A 20,504-nucleotide genomic window follows, 5' to 3' on the forward strand; every position below is an offset into this window, starting at 1 on the left:
TGATTCACTGTCACATCAAGTCAAATTTAACTATAAAGTGCTTTACTCTTAATATAATAACTTCTCAAAAAGATGGGTTAGGCTAAGGTGCCTTCTCAGGAAAGTCTGGGTTTTTTTCATGCCCCCATATGTGCAGTAATATCCTCTCATCCACTGGTTCAGGGCTGATTTTGCCGCTAAGCTCATTCTAGTGAAGATTAGTCTTTAGAGGAAGAATTAAATGACCTTGGATGATTCTCTGGAGGGTGAACACCCAAAGAATCTTTACCATGTCCAGACAGATTTGCAATGGTAAACGGGTTTACGTACTCATAGCATTGATACTGGCTCAAAACTAAGATCAAATTTGAGGTAGACTGCTTACAACCGGGTACATCTTTATATCTTGTAGACAGATCTATATGCATGAATTAACAGGAAAATCAGAATATTGCTATGGAAAAAGAGCTTACACAGACTACGTAAGCCAACAGTGAACATGATAGAGTATTTACATGCCTCCTTACCCAGCTAATACCTGCACATCTCAGAAATCATGTTTACATTTGTGGGCATCAGTTAATCCTGTTAGGAATGGAATAACATGTGTCAACTCTAAACTGAGTGCTGTAGAGGGTGCAGGGGCACTGTCCTTCAGCCAGAGGACCCAGAATTAAGCCCCAGGAGGCCTTGAGCAAGATACTGAACTCACTGGATAAGATGCTGTTCAGTTGTTCACCCTGACCTCTGACCTCCTTGGAAAGAAGCAGGAGAAAAGAAACCGTCCTTACAGGAATCGCATGTTGTAAAGGTTTAAATAATAAATGATGTAGCCTCAACCTTTCTTTGTGTGTGTGTGTGTGTGTTTTTTTTCCCAGGAGGCCGTGGTTCAGTATGAGCAGTATGAACAGGAAGTGAGGAACCTCCAGAGGTTAATAGAAGAAGCTCATCGCATCATTCAGGATCGGCCAGTCTCCACCAATAACATCCAGGAACTCCAGGCCCAGATTCACCACCATGAGGTGAGTAAGGCCCCCCCGCCCCTCTCTCTCTCTCTCTCACCCCACACTGCCACCATTCTGTGCAATCTAGTAATATTGAGCTCCAGTAGTTTGACTGTAGCTGAGCACTGCTTGTCAAAAATCCAAAACAACTGGTGGAACTGAATGTTATCCAGACATTGTTTTTTCATTTGCCTCAAAGGCACTCCATTCAGTATGTAAGAAAATGAATATGCGGTTAATGTCTTAAAAGGGTTTTCTAATTAGGCCTACTTCAACATCAAAGATTCAGGAATGAGAGAGAGAGAGAGAGAGAGAGGGAGAGAGAAAGTTTTAGTATTGTAGAGTTATATTGTTAGTGCCATTCTCATTCTACTTCTACATCTACATTTTCCCCTCCAGGCCTATATGCTTTGGCAACAGAAACACATTTACATGCCATTCTAATAAACCAACATGAACCTGAAACTAAGAGAAGAAACTAAAGAGAGCCACTGAGAGAGACAGGAAGAGAGAAAGAGAGGGGTGAAGGAGAAAGAGGAGAAAAGAATTTGAATCATGTTTCCTGCCCTCTGTAATAGAGCAAAAAAGGCAGCAAGAAAGATTATTTGTGGGTAACCATTAGGGCTGAATCAAACTGTTCTCGGGCCATTTAGCCATTAAATCTAAATATTTCAGTGTCAAGAGTTAAACTGAACGAGGCTTACACAGTGCTGACTGTGTCAGAATCATCTCAGTGGAAAATCTGTTTTCTGTTTTGCTCTGCTGATAATGCTCAATGCGGTCTGTTTTCCTCATGTCTCAATGTGAATATACAGCATTCAAAAATGTTTTAATGGTCTTTAAAGCTTCATAGAAATCCAAGAATAGCTGTTGGCAATTTGTCCCCCTTTTAACTTTGTGTTATCAGGAGGAGGCCTGTCATATGGAGGTGTAGTTTGCCTCTACAGGCCTAACACAAACACATTTTCCCTTTATCTGATTGTGCATGTTAATACTTTCTGCACATGGATGAGATTTGTGTTTGGCTGTAGATGTTTTTATTGACCCAAATTGTCAAAGCACAGATTTTAGTCTCCTGTGATTTCTGTAGCATTTTCACTTTGCTGAGCAAGTGGTGTTTGATCTCCCATGCAGAGAGAGAGGTAGAGAGGGAGGAGGGGGGTGCAGAATGCGGAGAGAGAGAGGCACAGACCTGCAGAGAAACAGATCAAATCTCTCTTCAGGCAACAGATTTTTTATTAAATTTTGACTCTTGGTGTGCAGTTGATAGCGTCTACTTTTCCATACTTCCCAGCTAATATGTGCACCTAGGTGTTTGGAATTTTTTTTCTTGTAGTTGCAATCTCTCTGTCGCTGCAGAGTAGCTTGGCATGCCGGTGTGTTTATGTCTGAGTTTGGTCTCTAAGCTAAGCTGATAGCTGCAGGTCCACTGGCCCAGTTAGTCACATGACCTGATTATCAGCGCATCGACCATCTGCGGGACAGAGGGAGGAGGGGGGGGGGGGGCGAGGAGGAGGAGCCGGACCTGCCCATACCATAGTTGTAATTTGACACCCTCTCTGTCATTCTTTCTCTCTAAACACTCCCTCTTTCCTTGCGGCTCTCTTTTGTTGGAAGGAATCTGCCCTCAGGATTGGTGGCGCAAGGAAGTGACAGGAGTGGGGGGTTGGAGGGGGTTGACCATGAGATCACTTCCTGTTTTTCCTTGCTCTTTGTGTATATGAGTCCAAGAGGGAGTGTCTGAGGGATTTTGAACTATTTCTGCGAGGGTCTCGCACTCTTTCTCTCAACCAAACATCCTGTCTGTGGGGCTCGCCTCGGTTCTGAGTCACCCGCCTCTCTGCTGCTCTGATTGGCTCAGAGAGATTGGAGTGCAAGGGAAAGAGAGAAAGAGAGAGGAAAAGGCAGAGAGAGAGAGAGCGTGTGTGTTTCACAGAGAGTGAGGCAGTACCATTCTCTCTCTCCGCTCTCTCTCTCTCTCACACACACACACTGCAAGGCTGAAAACGAGAGATCAGGAAAAGAGAATGCGTCCGCTCCACTTACTCCTCTCACACCGGCGGCACCACATTCAGCGCTGAACCAACTCACCAAATCCCCCACCTCTCACCCCAATTTTTCACAATCTGAGGACTTATTGATCTCCTATTGTGGACTGAACCACGCTCTCTTGACCCCGGGGTCGCTGGTGGTGGTGTTTTTTGGGGGATGTTTTGACAGGAGCTGGCCCAGAAGATCCGTGGCTACCAGGAGCAGATCGCCTCGCTCCACTCTAAGTGCAAGATGCTGACGGTGAAAGCCAAGCACGCCACCATGCTGCTGACCGTCAGCGAGGTGGAGGGCCTGTCGGACGGCATGGATGAGCTGAGTGACGAGGAGCTGCCCAGCGCCACGGCAAACGGGGCCACCGCCTCCACCAAGCAGCTTCCAGCACACCCCTCCGTCGTCATGGTGAGTGGAGAGGGCTTCCAACATGCTGCATGGCTGTATGTCCATCTGGCCTGTGTGTTTGTGTTTGCATGTGTATGTGTGTACCGCCTCCTCTTTCCCTTGTCGCTCTCCGTCTTGACCATTGGTTCTCAAAGTAGGGTACAGGGACCACCAGAGGTCCTTGAGGGGTGTCCACTGCAAAAACTATTCTAATTGAAGGTTTTACTCCAACACTGTTATCTCAGTTATCACTGTGAAGTTAGTACTAGATCAACAGCAGTAAAAAAAATCTTCCAATGTGGGGGTTCCTGGGACAAAATCTGATCAAAATCTGTGTGCTGTGGGCCTCATGTGTGTCCCTTTGGTCGTACGTGGCAGGTAAAAGTAAATGTAAAGGAACCTCAGGTCTGGACTATGTATTTTTTTTTTCTAAGTATTATGCCGGCTCCTCTGCTTTCTTTCCTCTCAGTGTGTCTCAGTATTGTATGGCTCAGAGACAGGCATGCTGCCCCCCCATCTTCCCTGCACCTTGAGGGTTTTTAGTACACTGGCTGTCTCACAGTGTGCATTGCTGCACTGATACTGCTGACAGTGTCTAGTTGCTATTTTCGTATGCTGTACCACTTCACTTTTGTTTAATATTAGCCTGAATCTGTCTGCCAGCCACTATGTCATTCCTGGCTTGATCACCCACCTTTTTTATGTGTTTTGCACAGATCTTTGCCTGCCTACCCTCTCCTCTTCTTCTTTCGAATTCAGATTTTTCTCGCTTCCTTACACTGTCGTTGTTGTTTGTGGTGTGTTTGGTCTCCGCGGGCCAGGAAACAGGATATACTGTGCATGTGTATGTGTATGTGTGCTTGAGTGAGTGCAGAGCATGAATAGGTTACTAGGGCTGCTGCCATTCCTTGATTTGTTATCGTTGCACATAGTTAGCATTGTCGTGCTCTAACCACGTTATTTTGAAAGCACTGTTGAGTTTCTAACTGATCTCAGTGTGTAGAGCCACTGAGTTTCCCACGCATGCTGGTATGCCGATGTGATTCGTTGCCTTGCATTGCATCATGAAGCCCGGGAAAAAGAGCCTCAGAGTATAACAAGATCTTAAGTCAGCCAGCCAAGTTCTACATTAACCGCCAGAAAGCAGCCCAGTAGGGTTTGGCTCACATTTCAGCTCTGCCTCTCTGCTAAAGCATGCAGGCAGGCAGGCAGAAAGACCGTTGTGCTACTTCAGGGACAGCTGCTGCTGTGCTCACTATTCACTACTCCCAGTGCTTCTCTCTGTTAGCTACGCTATGCTTTAGCTATGCTTTGTTTAGGCTTGACCTTTGATCTGGCTGGACTGCTGCTATTGGACTTCTGCTTCAAGTGTCCACAGAGTGATTTTTAACTTTGAACTTATCTGTCATTTTATAATCGAGCTAATGCAGCATTTACAGGAGGTTGTCTTTACTTAACTCTTGAAAAAGAAAAGACCTGGTAAAATCTAACTAAAATATCTTAAAAATGTTATCTGTTCAGGGACATGGATAAGGACTGGGTGCCATTCACTGGAAAAATGTGTCTGTGTATGCCAAGTATTGATGCGTAGAGAGTATTCCTTTTTCACAAACTTGTTTCAAAGGAACAGACACATGAATGAGCCTGCTTACTCCTGTACTTGAACTTATGCATCATGTACAGGATGCTTTTGTCTTTGACTAGCTCTTGAAAAGGGATTGCATCGTAAAATATAGCTGGAATATCTCAACATTGTGGAAAGTTCAAGTTCAAGTTCATTTATTCACATACCTCTTCAGTCACAGAAGAAAATGATGTAGGTCAGTACAGGGAAGCAAAACAAGGCACCAGACACAATCTAGCATGTTGGAGAGGCAGGGCAAGCCTAAGATTCTCAGTACATGCAAGGATAAACATCTGAGTAAGTCATATTCGGGACAAAATGGTCAAATGAGCAGTAAGAATGACAATAAGAGAGAGATAAGAAAACAGAAGAGACAGAGAAACATGATGCAGTGCAGAGATGGGACTACAGCCAACACCAGTGTCCACAGCAGCGAGGGCAGCACCCACGTCCGCTGCCAGGTAGAAAGACTGCATCGGCTGGTGGGACTTGTGCTATAAGTGTGTATATGTGTGTCGTTATGTGTGGTTTTTCACTTCCTGGCAATAGTCATTCCTTTCCCTTGATGCATCCTGTAGAAATCCTTGTGGGTGATTCATTGTCAGTGGACTCCAGTTTCAATATGTTCAGCCTCTGTCAAATCTATCTGCAGTGCTAGAATAAACTCTGTGTGTATAAATGCTGCGGTGCTGCAGTAAAAACCTTAGGGTGTTCATGTCAGTGGCGGTAATGTGATCTTTTGGGTCTTCTCTCAGTGTTATTTGATTACTCTCTGTCCAATTGCTCAGCAGTTGCTTATGCTTTCTCCCTATCCTGCACTTCCCTACTAATTTTTATGCTCTCCCTCTCTCTGTATATATTCCTCTCTCCCTCTCTCTCTCTCTCTTTCTCTCTCTCTCCCCCTTCCTCTGCCTCTGTCTCCTTGCTTCCTCCATGTGGTGGTTTTCTGTTTGGTCCCCCTCCCACTTCCTCCTTCCTGCCTCCTGCTTCTTTGATGTGTGTTTGACGTGTATGGTCAGATGACGGCGGGCCGCTGCCACACGCTCCTCTCCCCCGTGACGGAGGAGTCAGGGGAGGAGGGCACCAACAGCGAGGTCTCCTCTCCCCCTGCCTGCCGCTCACCCTCCCCGGGGGCTAACGCTGACGCTCCTCTTAACCAGGTACTGCAAACCCACCCTGGTACCCTCCAACCCCTAGTCCCACCACCACCACCACCACCACCACGACCTGACCTGACTTCCCTTCACACACACCCCTCCCGACCAATTTTACTGTCTGTGGTTCAAGCATGTGACTCTCAGCGATTTGTGCAATGGCTGAATAAACTTGGATTCCCAGGTTAATTAACAATACAAACAACCACACTGACCTTTGACACAAAAAATGTCCACCTTAACATTTCATTTGGTTTAGTGTTGAGTCTTTAAATCCTACTTTTGTCAAAACAAGTCTGAAAATCTGTGGGAGAAAAAGTCCATATTTCAGAGGCATGCTGATGTCGGCATGCTGAAGCCTTTATTACAGCATTAGTAATTGCCTTGACTAAGCTCTCCCTAGCGATGTTGATCATGTTGTTAACATTTCTTTTGTCTTTCCAAACAATGTTATGAAACGCCTTTCTTCATTCCATTGGCCAAACGGAATATTGACGTCTCCATCAAAAAGTTTTGCTTATTCATACTTTTGCCTATTCAGACACAAATAAGACAATAAACAGATGCTACTCACTAAAAAAACAATTAAAAATAGACATGAGTGCACGTTGGATTATGAAACCAACAGATTTGTTTAGATGGTTTTACAGCGTCTCCACTCTCCCTCCCTATCCTGAGATCTCTGCCATCACTATTTCACCACTTTCACCAAACAACTTCCTCCCCATCCAGCTCCCCACCCCCATTACCACCACAGCCAGACTGCCACCCTCTACCAGACTTATATTTCTCCACCACACCCAGTGCCTTCTGCTTTAAACAGCTGCCCCTGTGCTGCCCCTGCTTTCCCCGCTTATCAGCGAATCTGTGCAGAATTACCCTGCCCAACCTAATTTGTGTCTATAATTTGCTTTTGCTGCGGTAATGCTGCTGTGTTGTTCTGCCCAACTTTATTTTCAGTACGGTAAATTGCCATTTCTTAGATTTAAAATCTGCGACTTGTAATCTGCGACGGCAGAAAAACAACAGCAGTGACACTTTGCAGGGCACAGCAAGGGTCAGTTCTATTTTCTCCCTATTACGTGATTATTTGTGTCTTGTGATGGGTCAGGGAGTCATTATCAGCTAACCGGAGAGAGGAGACTAAATTTTTAAAAGTTAAGCAGTGTGTGGCAGTTGGAGACTCGCAGAATAAAAGTATCATGCAAGAGAGTTTAAATAAAATCCATGGGATTTTAGCCAGATGGCTGTTGGAAGTGGAAACATCTCACAGAGGCATGAGAGACAGGCCCGACCCACAGCCAGCTGATCAAAATGCTGTTTTGCTCACTACACTTAATGGTGTACTTCTTGTGTGGAAGAGTGTGAGCTTGAGGGGAGACTCAACTACTATGATTCAAAGAGTGCAAAGTGCTCAAGAGAGTTCATAAAAAATGCAAGACTGACTATAAGAAATAGAAACAGCTGTATAAAGTGCTTGAGTATATTGCACAATAATGTTGCTCTGGATAGAGTAATAATTTTGTTTTGTTTTTGCAGGAAGACTCAGTTCATTTGTCATACTCATGTCAATATTTAATTTTTATCACAATGCAGCACACTATACTCATAAGTAGTGCACAAATACATAAGATGTGAGTATACTCACCCCAAATGTTTCAGTTCACATATATGGTTAACAGCATTTTCAAGGACATAAGGACACTTCACAGCAATTCACTGTTCATGTAGTAAATGCTTCACTTCAGACCACCTACTTTGATCGTCATAAACACAACAAGGCTTGCTCTTGCATGCACTCAGGTCGATGCAAATATAGACATACACTCGCACTCACTCACTAATGAAACCCACTCACTATGTTGTGCCCTAGGGTCGTGTGCCCCTGAGCCGAGCGCCTCTCCAGGAGCTGTATGATCCGTCTTTGGAGACCAGTGCTGCCAACCTGGACGACCTGCAGAGGTCCTGGGAAACTCTCAAGAATGTGGTACGCCACCTCAGAGAAGATCATTAAAAAACCACTGCAAAGTTGCATTTCTCCCACAGTTATGCGACAGCTTGAAAATTACCCACAATAAAAAAAAGCTGGGATGGAGTCACTCAAAACATACAATTTAGTTTTATTTCAGCAGCCTACACTAGAGCCAAAACTGGCACTGAAACATGGATGGACACAACTTACACCACAATTTACCTGTTACCACAATTTAAAAGGCATAAAATAATTGTATGTCTCTCCTAACTCCTCCCCTTCTGTTGCCATTTCTATTCTGTCCTTCTCTACTTTCTTCTCCTTCCTCTTTCTCTCTTGTTGCACTCCTTTACTCCAACTATAGATCAGTGAGAAGCAGAAGAGTCTGTATGAGGCGCTGGAGCGGCAGCAGCACTACCAGGAGTCTCTGCAGTCCATCTCCACCAAGATGGAGTCTATCGAGGGAGCGCTCAATGAAGGCCTGGAGCCCAACAAGAGCCCTGAGAGCCAGATGGCCGCACACCAGGTGAGTGAGAGAGGCAACAGACATGGTGAGGAACTACCAGGGAAGTTGTGTTTGTTATAATATGTGTGCATGTGTTTATAAGAGAGAGAGAGAGAGAGAGAGAAAAGAGGAGGGGAAATGGAGTGCCGACCTTGAGCATCCAGAAACAGAGATTTTCAGGATGCTCCCCCAAGCATAATGGTGCCTTTTTATGTGTAACATACCAATACAGATATATTACAAAATTGCATCTTTGTCTTTTAATTACTTGTGAAGAATTGTCATTCCACAATGGTCTACAAATATAGGAAATAAGCCGATTTTAAAACTTGATCCAAATATGGGAATAAATTGGGAGACATGAGATCACAGGAGAACACTAAGAGGAGGACGTGCAAATAAGGAATTTCCCTGGAAAATCAGGGAATACTAGCTGACTAGTATTAGCTGTGCACAGATGATAGCACTGAAAGTAATAGTTTATTTCAAGGTGTAAATTGAAAGGCCAACAATTGAGGTCTGATAGGGAGAGAAGACAAAGATGACAAAGGACAAGTCTGCTGTGGGAAAACAGAGAATGATTGAGGGGTTTAATAATGCACTAGCCCATACAAGGGTAGCACAGACTGCATGGCACTGTTCGCCGTTGCTATGCCAACTTCACAGCAACTGCCAATACAGTTCCTTTTTGTAACACTACAGTAAGGCAATTTGGCCAAACCCCCCTTTTCTGCTTTCTCACTATCGTCTTTTCATTCTGTCCCTCCTCTTCTCTGAAAATCTCCCATCTTCTTCCTTTTATACCCATATCCTCCTTTTTTCTGATTTATTCTCTTGATTTCATCCCACCCTTTCTCTTCCGCTCTTTCTGTCCAGGCTCTGATGGATGAGATCCTGATGCTGCAAGATGAGATCGGCGAGCTACAGACATGTTTCTCCGAGGAGCTGCTGGGCGAGGGCCTGGGAGACAGTGACAGTGACGGGGACTCCGGGGACCAGCTGGCCCTCCAGTCTACCCTCACCGTGCTGGGGGAGAGGATGGCCACCATCCGCATGAAGGCTTCTGGGAAACGGCAGCTGCTGGAGGTGGGTGCTGGGATGCTAGATAGTGCTGTTAAATCCAGATATTCCCATTCCCGCTGTCACGCCCTGTTTTTATTTGCCTTGTGGTATACAGTATCAGAACCTCCTCAACACTGCCAGTCCCATTGCTGGGTTTGTCATTGCAAATGCATGCTGCACAGTCAAGATTTGTTCAAAAGAACTCAGAACTTTATTTTAATTCTAATGCAGATCTCAAGCTTCCCAAAGATACCTAATATGTCCTGCTGAGTAATGGAAATATATATAAATTGATGCACAAGATTTTTTTCTATTTGATGTAATGGTGCAGCCAAAAAACATGGCTTCTTGGGATTGAATTTTTAATATAAGAGTGATATGGTTAATTGACTTATAGTTAATCAGCCCTACCAAGGTACACCCAATGAATCTAACATCTTTGCCTCATTTTGTCACGTTGTCCCCTACAGGAGAAGCTGAGCGAGCAGCTGGAGGAGCAGCGGCAGGAGCAAGCGCTGCAGCGTTACCACAGCGAGGCCGAGGAGCTCGACCACTGGCTGCTCAGCACTCGTGCCACACTGAGCTCCGCCCTCCAGCCCCAAACTGAAGACATGGACATGGAGGAGCAGCTCATCGACTGTCAGGTGAGAGACTAACCTTGCTCATGATGTCATCAAACTGAGACTGAACTCTAATGCATAGAGCGCAGGGTTTCCTCTCGGATTTTTTTTTTAAACTGAGGGGGAGGGCTTCAGCATCGTTGACCCCCCCCCCCCCCCCCCCCCATTTAACAATATATTTAATTATTATTATTATTTTCTTTTTAAATGTAAATCACTTATCAAACAGACCCAACAATTCAGCTACCAATGAATGAGCAGTAGTATGCATGTGATAACATAGACTGAAAAAAAAAACGAAGTGATACCTCTTCTCTGAATAGACAAGCTAAGCCAGTGTGCTGCTGTAAGCCAGTGAAAATAGCGCGGAGTGGCACCTCTTCGCTTTGTTACACAATCTATGTCAGTGCGCTGCTGTAGCTGGAAAGTTTCTCTGCCTGTTGGACTGTATGGTGCCGGTGCAGTTGTTGTAATGTTTTTTCTTGGTGGTGCAGGTGAAACCACTGGAGGGGTTGTGCCTCCCAGATTTGCTTCCCTCCATGTGATTTTCCCCAGACATACGTCCATATTCCACACAAAAACAGCATTTCATTCAAATTATGTCAAATTCGGTGATATTCCGCATTAAAAAATAGATTGCGTTTTATTTGGCAAATTTCGTGATCGCGGAAATTATGGGCCCTACAATGTAAACATTAACGATAACATTAGGGTCGTTTTCACAGGCTTGACCAAAAAAATGGATTAAATTTAATCTTGCCCAGTTACCTTTCTCTTGCCCTTTTCTCTCCCTCTGCGAGCGCGCAGCAGTAATAATCAAACAGGCGAGTGATGACTAAAGTTAATTGCAGTGTAATGTAACATTTCATGATATTTAAATTATCATTTCAAACTGATTATAATAAGCATATTTGCGCAAATAAAGGCTACATAGCCTATATATGTGTATATATATCCATTTAAAATTGTTTTAACATCTGGAAGAAAAAAAAATCATCATTCCGAAGGTGTGGCAGCTTTTATTTTGCTGTGGCGGTGCGCCACGATGAATTACATGTAGCGGAAACCCTGCTGAGCGCTTAGAACTTTTGAGCCTGGTTTATAAGGGTTCATGTGGAGGATGTTTATCCCATGTTATTGTAAATGACATGTTGCACAATGTCTGGACTCATTTTGACACCGATTTTGATCTTTGCAGCTTACAGATAGCTGTACTTTTGTCCCACTCTTTACCATCATGCTTTTTAAATCCTAACTGTTTCAAGACATCTGCCCTTGGCATCATGGCGCTGGCTTCAGGAGGGCGCTCCTGCCATTGTTTGTTCAAAATATGTAGTTTGGTCAACTGAGTTTCCATAGGCTAGTAGTTAAGCAAACAATATATGCAGCACAGGAGGCACACTACAAATAACATTTTGCAAACAACTTCACACATTCACTGATAAAAGGCATACATTAAAAGACCGACTGTATTTTACGAATTGATATCAAATTGTTCCAATGAAGGCTGCACGGATATAGAGTAAAATTTCTACACTAAAAGAAGAAAATACGATTTTTTTTTTCTATTTTCAGTCCAATCTGCACCTAATCGTTTCCAACATGTTTTTCTCGACTAGCACAACATTTTGAATTCCTCCTGCTGCTTTAGGCACAATATGAGAATCTCTGTGCTGCAGCTCTATCAGGAGGAAACTATCAAGGGTTGGAGAGAAATATTGTAGCTCGGTCTGGCTGCAGCATTGTTCCAGAAATAGTGCTTATCCTTGGATTCTTCCCCTTGCTATTATATTACAATGTCAGACAGGCTCATGACAAGTAGTTGCTAGTTCAGGCACACACACACACACACACACACACACACACACACACACAGCTTTCGGCTCATTCCCAAATGCCAAAAGAAATGTACAAATCCTTTCAGTGAATAGAGGATTCTTGTAAAACAGTTAGAACAGTGTAGTAACTCATTATTTTCATTGTCCCAATAAATTGCTTTGCTTAATTGAGACTTTTGTGCAGGATTAGGATATTAGGATTAGGGATTAGGGTTTGCCCCTCTATCCATCTCTGCTCCGTCTCCTTGCCTGGTCCTTGATATTTCTCCACCAGCCCAAGCTTTGACCCCCGCTCACCTCGTAACCATGGTGATCTCACCTTTAGCCTGTGGTGTAATTAGTATCCACAGAGAAGTTGGACTGGAGGTGATCGCTGATTTGTTTATTTTTAAAGGTTTTGGTCCTGATATGTATGTGTGCCTTCACTGAAATAGCACAAAATTATTGAATTTTGAATCTTAAAATGTCTAAGGGATATGTGCTAAGTCGACACCATTAGTAGAAGTGTATAATTTAAGACTGATAACCTTAACTTAAAATATCAGAATTGGCTTAAAGGGTTAAAGTGTTTATCCTGTCATGCACCATAATTGGCTTCGCAGTAATAATAATGTTGATTCCTTGGCCCAAGTAAAGGAAATCAGGGTTTGAACTGTGTGTTTGGAGCAGCTGGGAGACAGTAAGCTGATTACAGCTTGCATATGGCCTCTGTAAAGCTCACGTCTAAAGGTCCGGTCCATGCGGATCCCACTCTACAGGGGGGTAGACACTCTCTGCATACAAACCACAAATTAACAGATCCACTGGTGCAGTGTAGATGAAACGGCCAATTTGATGTGTAAAGGAAAAGAAGTCAAAACAGAGAGATGAAGCGAGAAATGGTGGTGGGAAGACACTGAAGTGGAAGATCTCAGGCAGAAGAGGGCAAGAAAAGAAAAGAGGAGAAACAGTCTGAAACATGAAAGACTTTTATTTTAATCTCCTTGATGTACAAAATGGGTGCGGTTTACTGAATCATAACAGTTCAAGTAGCATCAGCTGAAAACTGTCCACGAAGTTCATATATGGATAATTTTGATCGGTTAATCTATTTTTCAAGTAAAATGTTAAAGACGTAACCAATAACCACTAAGCAGTTAAATTAAATAGTAACACATAAAATAAAAATCATTCATACTAGTACAACAGTGATATTGCATTATGGCACTATAACATTTGATTCTAATTTACTGCTTTCATTTTCAACTACAAAGATTTATTGCACATTTGAATTCTGTACAACTGCAGTGCTGCATTACTATCCTATAAATGCTCTGCTTTGCCTATGAGCACGTTAACTTTTGGAAATCATTGTGAAGCACTGAGTCACGACTTAGCACTTTATTAAATACTTTCCTGTGATTGTCTAAACTTTCTGGCACATTTTGTATCAACTTAAATAGCAAACCCCACCTGGCCTCTAGCTGAGATTGAATGCTCAGGAGAAGCATGGTGTGGAGGAGAGTATGGATGTGGCAGATAGTTTCCCATCTTCCCCCTAAATGACACTGTGGCAGCTCTGAATAGAAGGGGCTATATGGAGGCACTTTATATTGTGTGGAAAACTCCTCTATACAGAACTACCTCCACTTCTGTACTTAGGGGCCTCATATACTCTTGGGAAAGGAAGGGATACAACCTTAATCCCCTTTCTTTTCAGCTTCCATGCCATTGTTACTGGTTTTTTTTTCACTCATAGCCTGGACCTGGAATAGGAGGGTCCCATTGGGAGGGTTTTTTTTTTTTTTTTTTTTAAGAAGTGCTGATGTGTTAAGAAGCGCGAGAAGAGAGTGTGTGGGAATGTTTTGTTCACGATTTGAATAAAAAGGTAGATGAAGAGTGAAAATGATTTACTATGAGAATTAATGAAATAATAATTCAAACTAAAAGGAAACAGAGGTAAAGAATGAAAAGAAACATTGAGCATGGTAGTAAATGAACACCACATGTGTACAGTTTGTTCCAGAAACTATGCATTATGTTGAGTACAGGCCTCTGAACCACTGGACCATTGCTTGTCATTCATTTCCACAACCAATAAGAGCTCTTTGAGGTTAAGAAAGGCAGCCCCCATTGGATAGTTTTGCTCCCGTGGTCAGCAGTGTCATTAATGGTCCTGGAACAGATTTTGTCATGCTAGAGCCTCTCTTAGTGTGTTTTACTACTGAACTACAGGGAGCTGTAGCTTAGTTAACATGTGGGATGAGTAGTATAGAATGAGAACTGCTAATTAACAATACAAGCATATTTGAAATATTTAACGTGCAAGTTTACTTATTATTTTCCCATGAGTAAATCTGGAGAGAGGTTATTACATAAAATCATGATTCTTGTGAGCAATTTAACAGCAGAGCAGTTGAGTGTCTAATCAACTGCAGATTAAACTAAAACTGATTTGAAAAGCGTCTGTGGTCATGTGGATGAGCCTGTCTGAGATTGCCACCGTGCTCCTGCCCTTGCAGAACATGCTATTTGAGATCGAACAGAAGGTGGCTTCCCTGTCGGAGCTGTCAGTCCACAGCGAGAGCTTGCTGTTGGAGGGCCGGGCCGGGACGAAAGGAGAAGCGGAGCAGCTCACCTTAAAGCTCCATTCCCTAAAAGACAGCCTGCTGGAGCTGCAGAGGATGCTGCAGGACAAACAGATTGACATACAGGTGAGATGCGATGATGATCTGACTCGTACAGAGGTCATGTCAGAAAGCTGAACCCTTCACTTCCCCATGTTCTTGTCCTGTCCTTTTCTATTCTTCCGTCATAGTAAATACCCACCTTCCCTTTCCATTTCCCTCCCCCTCCTTTCTCCCTGCCTCTGTCTCATGCCTTGTTGTGCTGTGCTGCATTATGTGGCATTGTGTATCCTCGTCAATGCTAGTATTGTGTAAATGCTAAACGTCATGTCAGCCTCCTTCATAAATGTCCACTGTTTTCCACCACTGGACAACAAGAGCCTGTCTGTCTCACAATGGGCCTCAGACACCAGACAAAAGGATGCTACCTCATCACACACTGACACTAAACATACCACAACAGGTGTCTTTTTGATGACACACAAGATTTTAACCTCACTGCTCTGTGCTTTAATCTCTCATTTGGGATAAACAGCCCTCAATCTACCAAAAATAATTTCCCTAAACTTGACGCCCCCTCGTCTGTCTCCCAGGGTTCATTGCAGGAGCAGGAGGACAGTGAACCAGATTCGTCCCTGTCGCAGAGTCCCAACGTTCAGGACTGGCTGTCCCAGGCACGCTCCACTCGCACACAGCAGCACCACGACAACCTGCTGCGACAGAGGGTGAGAGGAAATGGAGGTTTTTCATATCATGCCATGATCAGTTATTGAGTCAAATCACTTCATTTAGTCAGAAGTATTTGCACCAGCGTTTGCAGTGTTTGCACTGAAGCGTGAGATATCCTGGGTTTTGACATCAGAACAGTTAGATTAGAATGAGGCCATCGTGCAAGACAAGATAACTCCTTGAGAAGTGACTTAATCCATTTCAAGCTGCAGCAAGAAGTTGATAAGCATAATTAAAAATGCACTGATTGCAATTTTTCAATACAGATTGATCTGACCCATCACTTAAACTGAACAGTACAGCTTGGACCTTTAATTTGAAGTCTCTGGACAAAGTGATTGTTATAAAATCCATTCCCCCCCATTCTGGATGCCAAAGACTGAGAAAATCAATACAGTCAGTACAGTCAGATAGTCTTGCATAAAATCTCAGATACTAATACTTCATTTAAGCCAGCGATCAGACTTCCGTTTTTCCCTTTTTGGCTTCTGTTTTTTTTTCTTGGCTGCTGGTCAGGGATGGCATTTTGTATATACTGTGGGCCTAGAGTGATTCAGGACTTATCGAAACACTAATACATAATCCCTGATGTCAGTTCCTGTAGATTTTTCTAATGTAAAACCCTACACCAGTGTTTACTCTCTAAATGGCCTATGATGATTTCCCAGGAGCTGGAGGAGCAGGTGGCAGAACAGAGGAGGTTGCTCCAGTCAGTAGCCAGTGTCGGCGAGGAAGTCCTTAGCCAACAGAACACACCAAACGGGGACAGGTACTACATTTCCTTTTAACTTTTGGTTCTTTCAGCGACTTTTATGACATATAACAGAAACAAAAACATCCTGAGTAACAGCTTTTGATACCATGTGTAACCGTATATTCATCACACACCCATATACCCATAAATGGTCATCATCCATTCCACAGGAATGAGACACATTCTTCTCTTTCTGTCACACCTTTATTCTGTGAGGTGGAGCTACTTGTGCGACTGGATTTTTTAAACATGATTTGAGTTTGTTTTTTTAAATATGTGCAGGAAAACAGTGGGTAAACATGAAATTAGGCAGGAAAATGTAAATTTGTTAATTTTCCAATGACTGTTCACTCCTGTCCTTTCCACAGTGAGATGTCGGTCCCAGGGGAAGTGCTGCTGGAGGCAGACAACCTTTCCCCTCTGGACCAGTTGAGGCAGCGCTGGGAAAACCTAAACAAGGATCAGAGTACAAAGCTGCAGCTCTCCCTCAGCTCACTGGAACAGGACCAGCTGAGCCCGGTACAGATGGCACACAATATAGGGAGTTTCATTCCAAAAGGAGATATCCAACCTTTAAACCCTGCTCCATAAACTTGTACTTCAAATTTTGTTGCATAGTGCTTTCTTTTCACTGTATGCTGTTTTATGTTTATTGTGACCTTCATACCTAAGCCATTACACTGGATTCCTTTTAGGTGCAGACGTATTTGGCCAATAAAACTGTTTCCAACTTACATAAAGTGACATTCGCTCTCATAAAACAAATGCTGGCAAGAAAGTAAAGCACATTATGGCTTTCTAGTTAAGTTCTGAGTCATCATAAGACTTTCGCTTACAAAGTAAATCTGCACGTGAGGATAAAAACATCTGTGATTTGAACTGACAAATTTTTTCCCCCAACATTGGATAGATGGATTTTTAGAGTGAAACCCTTAACTCTCTCGGTGGTTATTGAATGCCTGATTTAAGAGATCTTCAAAACTCCTTACTTTTTTAAAGGATGAGATACATTTCCAGTTTATTTTTCCCTTGCTTCCGTGTCCTGCAATTTCACACTGTGTAGATGCCCTGTTTGCTGCCTCTGTGACTGTCTCATATCTTGTTACCCATGTGTCCAGGTCCTCCACCGGTCTCGCTTGTCCAGTCCTGGCATGGTGTTCAGGGGCGAGACCTCCACCCAGGACTCTCGCTCGCCCAGATCTCTGTTTGAGGTCTGCAGCCACACTTTGGGAAGAATAGCCCAAGAGGTACTGCACAGATTTTGCAGATTTTTTATAACACATAACATGAACAAAAACAGCCTAACAGTTTTTGAAACCAGGTGTGACCGTGTTTTGTTTTTATTTGCAGGTGGCGGGTGGTGATAGTAAGCTGGCAGTGTCTTTGGGAGAAGGAGCGGTGCAGCAGGACCTGTACGCAGCAGTTTCTGCAGCCTCCTCCTGGCTGGACAGTGCAGAGAACCAGCTGCTGTCTGGTCCTGTGCTGCTGTCTGAAGACACAGAGACACAACTCTATCATCTAGAGGTGAGTTCACTAACCAGCTCTGTTCCCTCACAGAGAAATGTAGTTCACTGCCACATAAAACACAGCAGAAAGGACCAAAATATGTGTACCCTATGTTCAGTTTACTTCCAACAGATTACACATTGATAGCTTTTTTTTGGATTTTGCCTTTTTAAAGTACTTTTTAAACATATGTGTATTTTTCAAAATATGTAATTTAAACAACATATTTCACTGATACTAATAGTGCAATAACAAAGTATTAATTCAAAAATGTTATATATAAATTTGGGCCTTCTTTTCCTCACTGAAGAATCTATCCAGGAGGCATGTGTTAAGACAAATACATTACAAGTGATGTCTCTTCTAAATCACTTGTTATGTATTTGTCTTGCTTCACTAGGAAAATGTACTAAATTTGATGTTGACTGTGGCTTTTTTCTTTTCTATTCAGGGCTTGAGTAAGGAGCTGAAGGAGCTGAGCGGGGAGGTGAACCAGTGCAGAGACCTGCTGGGTGGAGGAGCGGGCCGGCTGTGTGGAGGAGAGGAGCGAGGCCTGATGGAGGACACGCTGGAGGGCTTGCAAGAGCGGCTTGGCCTGCTGGACTCCACCCTGGACCAGCACTGCGACAGCATGAGAGACAAGCTGCAGGAGCACTCCACCTTCCAGGTACCGAGGCCAGACGGGGCACGGGTATCTGTGTTTGGGTGTGGGGGTAGTCAAATTATCAAAAAGTGATTATGTGTGCATGAACACTGCTCTACAAGGTGACATGGGCGGAGGTGTGTGCATGTCATGCTCTAATAGCATGTAAGGCCTCACCTCTGTGTGCTGAGGCTAATTTTATGTCCTGAACAAGATGACATTGTGGATGGGTGGCACACTTTGAATGTGTCCATCTGTCCGTCCGTCAGATGTAATAAGTGACGTGACAGGGACCATTGGTGTTGGAGGATGATGCGTCTTGTCATTATGTTCTGATGCTTGTAAAGTTACTGTTGGAGTAATGGGGGCATTGTTACATGGGGGCGCTATCAGGCACAAATTTGAAGCTCAAATTGTTATTGTGGATGACATTTGTCCTATTTTGACAAAATGTGGGAGTAATGGTGCACTGTGCTGGTACATTTAAATGTAATTGGCCTAATGGTGGCATTCCCAATTTAATTTGCACTCATTGCATTAAATATTAGAAATGGAGCCCTGCAGTGGGAGGATTTTTTAAGAAGTTCTGAATGGCCCCAACTCCCACTTTTAAATCTTACTGACACGAATCTGGCAATAGGTATTCAACACTGGTACACTTTAAAGGAAACTTAAAGAGATGATGCAATCTCTCACTGTTTTGGTATTTAAAAAATACAACCATTGGCTCATTGGCTCAATAGGTAAATAAGAGTTAAGTCACAAAATTTCTAAAAGGCTTAAACTGCTACTTTTGATATGAAATAAAGAGGAATGATGCATCTTGTTACTGACTGGCCAAAGTGATGCTTGCATCATTTTTGGAAGTCTGCACTTTAATTGGTAATTTTGGTTCTGCTGTCCCTGCTAGAATGAGCTGAGGATGCTGTTCACAGCTCTGAGTGAGAGTAAACACCAGCTGCTGCAGAGGATGGCAGGAACTGTGGACAGGCCTGCATCTAAGCAGATAGAGGTGAGACACCAAGCAACAACAAAAACACTCTTGGCAAGAAAAATGCCAAATATAATTAAAAATGTGCAAATTGTCCTTGTGTAGATAGAGATCTAGTAAATTGGTAGTAGCCTCTGAGAAGAGAGTTTCCTTGAATGTGTTCCTTGTTTTGCAGACACTATCAGAAGTGGAGGAGAGTCTGAGGGAGTTTGAGCAGAGAGTGACGGAGCTGAAGACCAGAGCAGAGGGACTGCAGGCTGACCAGGTTTCCAACCAGGAACTACTCAAACTACAGGTAATATTATCCTCAACATGCAGCTTGTTTCCTCTTCTCTACTTCGGTTCTTCTCTTTTCATAGTCTCTGTCTCTCTGTCTTTGTATTTATCACTGAAGCAGTGTTTCTCAGTGAAGTTCTAGATGTTCTGATAAGGGCAAACAAAACAAAACAAAAAATATAAAAATCAGATTTAATCAGAGAATGTTCTGTGTTATAATATAACTTGTTTGGTCATGACCTCATGGTCAGGGTCATATTCTGTTATCATACTTTGGTCCAAAATGCAGCTGTCACGCTGCTTATGAAAGCTACTGTAACCAGCGGTCCCATATCACCCCTATCCTTCTTCATTATCTCCCTTTTAGGTGTAGACTAAACTTTGGGATTCTGCTGATTACATGAAAAGCAAGATGTTCATTTTATGTGTTACAGGCCTAAGGCAGTGCATGGCCTCGCTCCAGCTTATTTCTCACTGCTAGTCCCTGGTCCCATTTCACCAGTCAGGCACTTAGAACATATAATCCTGAGATTTTATCTGTTCCACATTCCAGTCTGAAAACAAAAGCTAATCATGCATTCAGACTTTTAGCCCCAACTTGTTGGAATAATCTCCCCCCATCTATCAAATTCCCTAAACCCGTTGGCTGTTTTAAGCAACATCTGAAGATACATTTTTGGCCTTTTTTTTTGCATTTTTGTTTTTATCTTTGCTGCTTTTTTTTATTATAAATTGCTGAGCTGTTTTAGCTTATTTTTACATTTCAGAGTTTTTATTAGCTCAAGCTGTTTTATAGTCTTAATCATTTTTA

At 43.1% G+C, this 20,504-nt stretch overlaps 1 protein-coding gene across 6 annotated transcripts in view; it reads left to right on the top strand.

The window, feature by feature from the left end:
- The window catches only part of syne1a (spectrin repeat containing, nuclear envelope 1a), a 168,153-nt gene that overhangs the window by 112,367 nt on the left and 35,282 nt on the right, over positions 1 to 20,504 (top strand). For 5 of the 6 annotated variants that reach the window (XM_030047379.1, XM_030047381.1, XM_030047382.1 and 2 more), the window contains exons 91-106: positions 858 to 1,001; positions 3,204 to 3,434; positions 6,057 to 6,197; positions 8,065 to 8,178; positions 8,528 to 8,689; positions 9,545 to 9,754; positions 10,201 to 10,374; positions 14,690 to 14,881; positions 15,388 to 15,519; positions 16,192 to 16,292; positions 16,646 to 16,796; positions 17,396 to 17,524; positions 17,628 to 17,801; positions 18,235 to 18,450; positions 19,337 to 19,438; positions 19,593 to 19,712. In XM_030047379.1, the coding sequence (XP_029903239.1) occupies positions 858 to 1,001; positions 3,204 to 3,434; positions 6,057 to 6,197; positions 8,065 to 8,178; positions 8,528 to 8,689; positions 9,545 to 9,754; positions 10,201 to 10,374; positions 14,690 to 14,881; positions 15,388 to 15,519; positions 16,192 to 16,292; positions 16,646 to 16,796; positions 17,396 to 17,524; positions 17,628 to 17,801; positions 18,235 to 18,450; positions 19,337 to 19,438; positions 19,593 to 19,712 (2,493 nt within the window). The remainder of the gene's footprint in view (positions 1 to 857; positions 1,002 to 3,203; positions 3,435 to 6,056; positions 6,198 to 8,064; positions 8,179 to 8,527; positions 8,690 to 9,544; positions 9,755 to 10,200; positions 10,375 to 14,689; positions 14,882 to 15,387; positions 15,520 to 16,191; positions 16,293 to 16,645; positions 16,797 to 17,395; positions 17,525 to 17,627; positions 17,802 to 18,234; positions 18,451 to 19,336; positions 19,439 to 19,592; positions 19,713 to 20,504) is intronic. The other variant, XM_030047383.1, reaches the window with a different exon arrangement.

Source organism: Myripristis murdjan, chromosome 24 (assembly GCF_902150065.1).
Source record: "Myripristis murdjan chromosome 24, fMyrMur1.1, whole genome shotgun sequence".
NCBI lineage: Eukaryota > Metazoa > Chordata > Actinopteri > Holocentriformes > Holocentridae > Myripristis > Myripristis murdjan.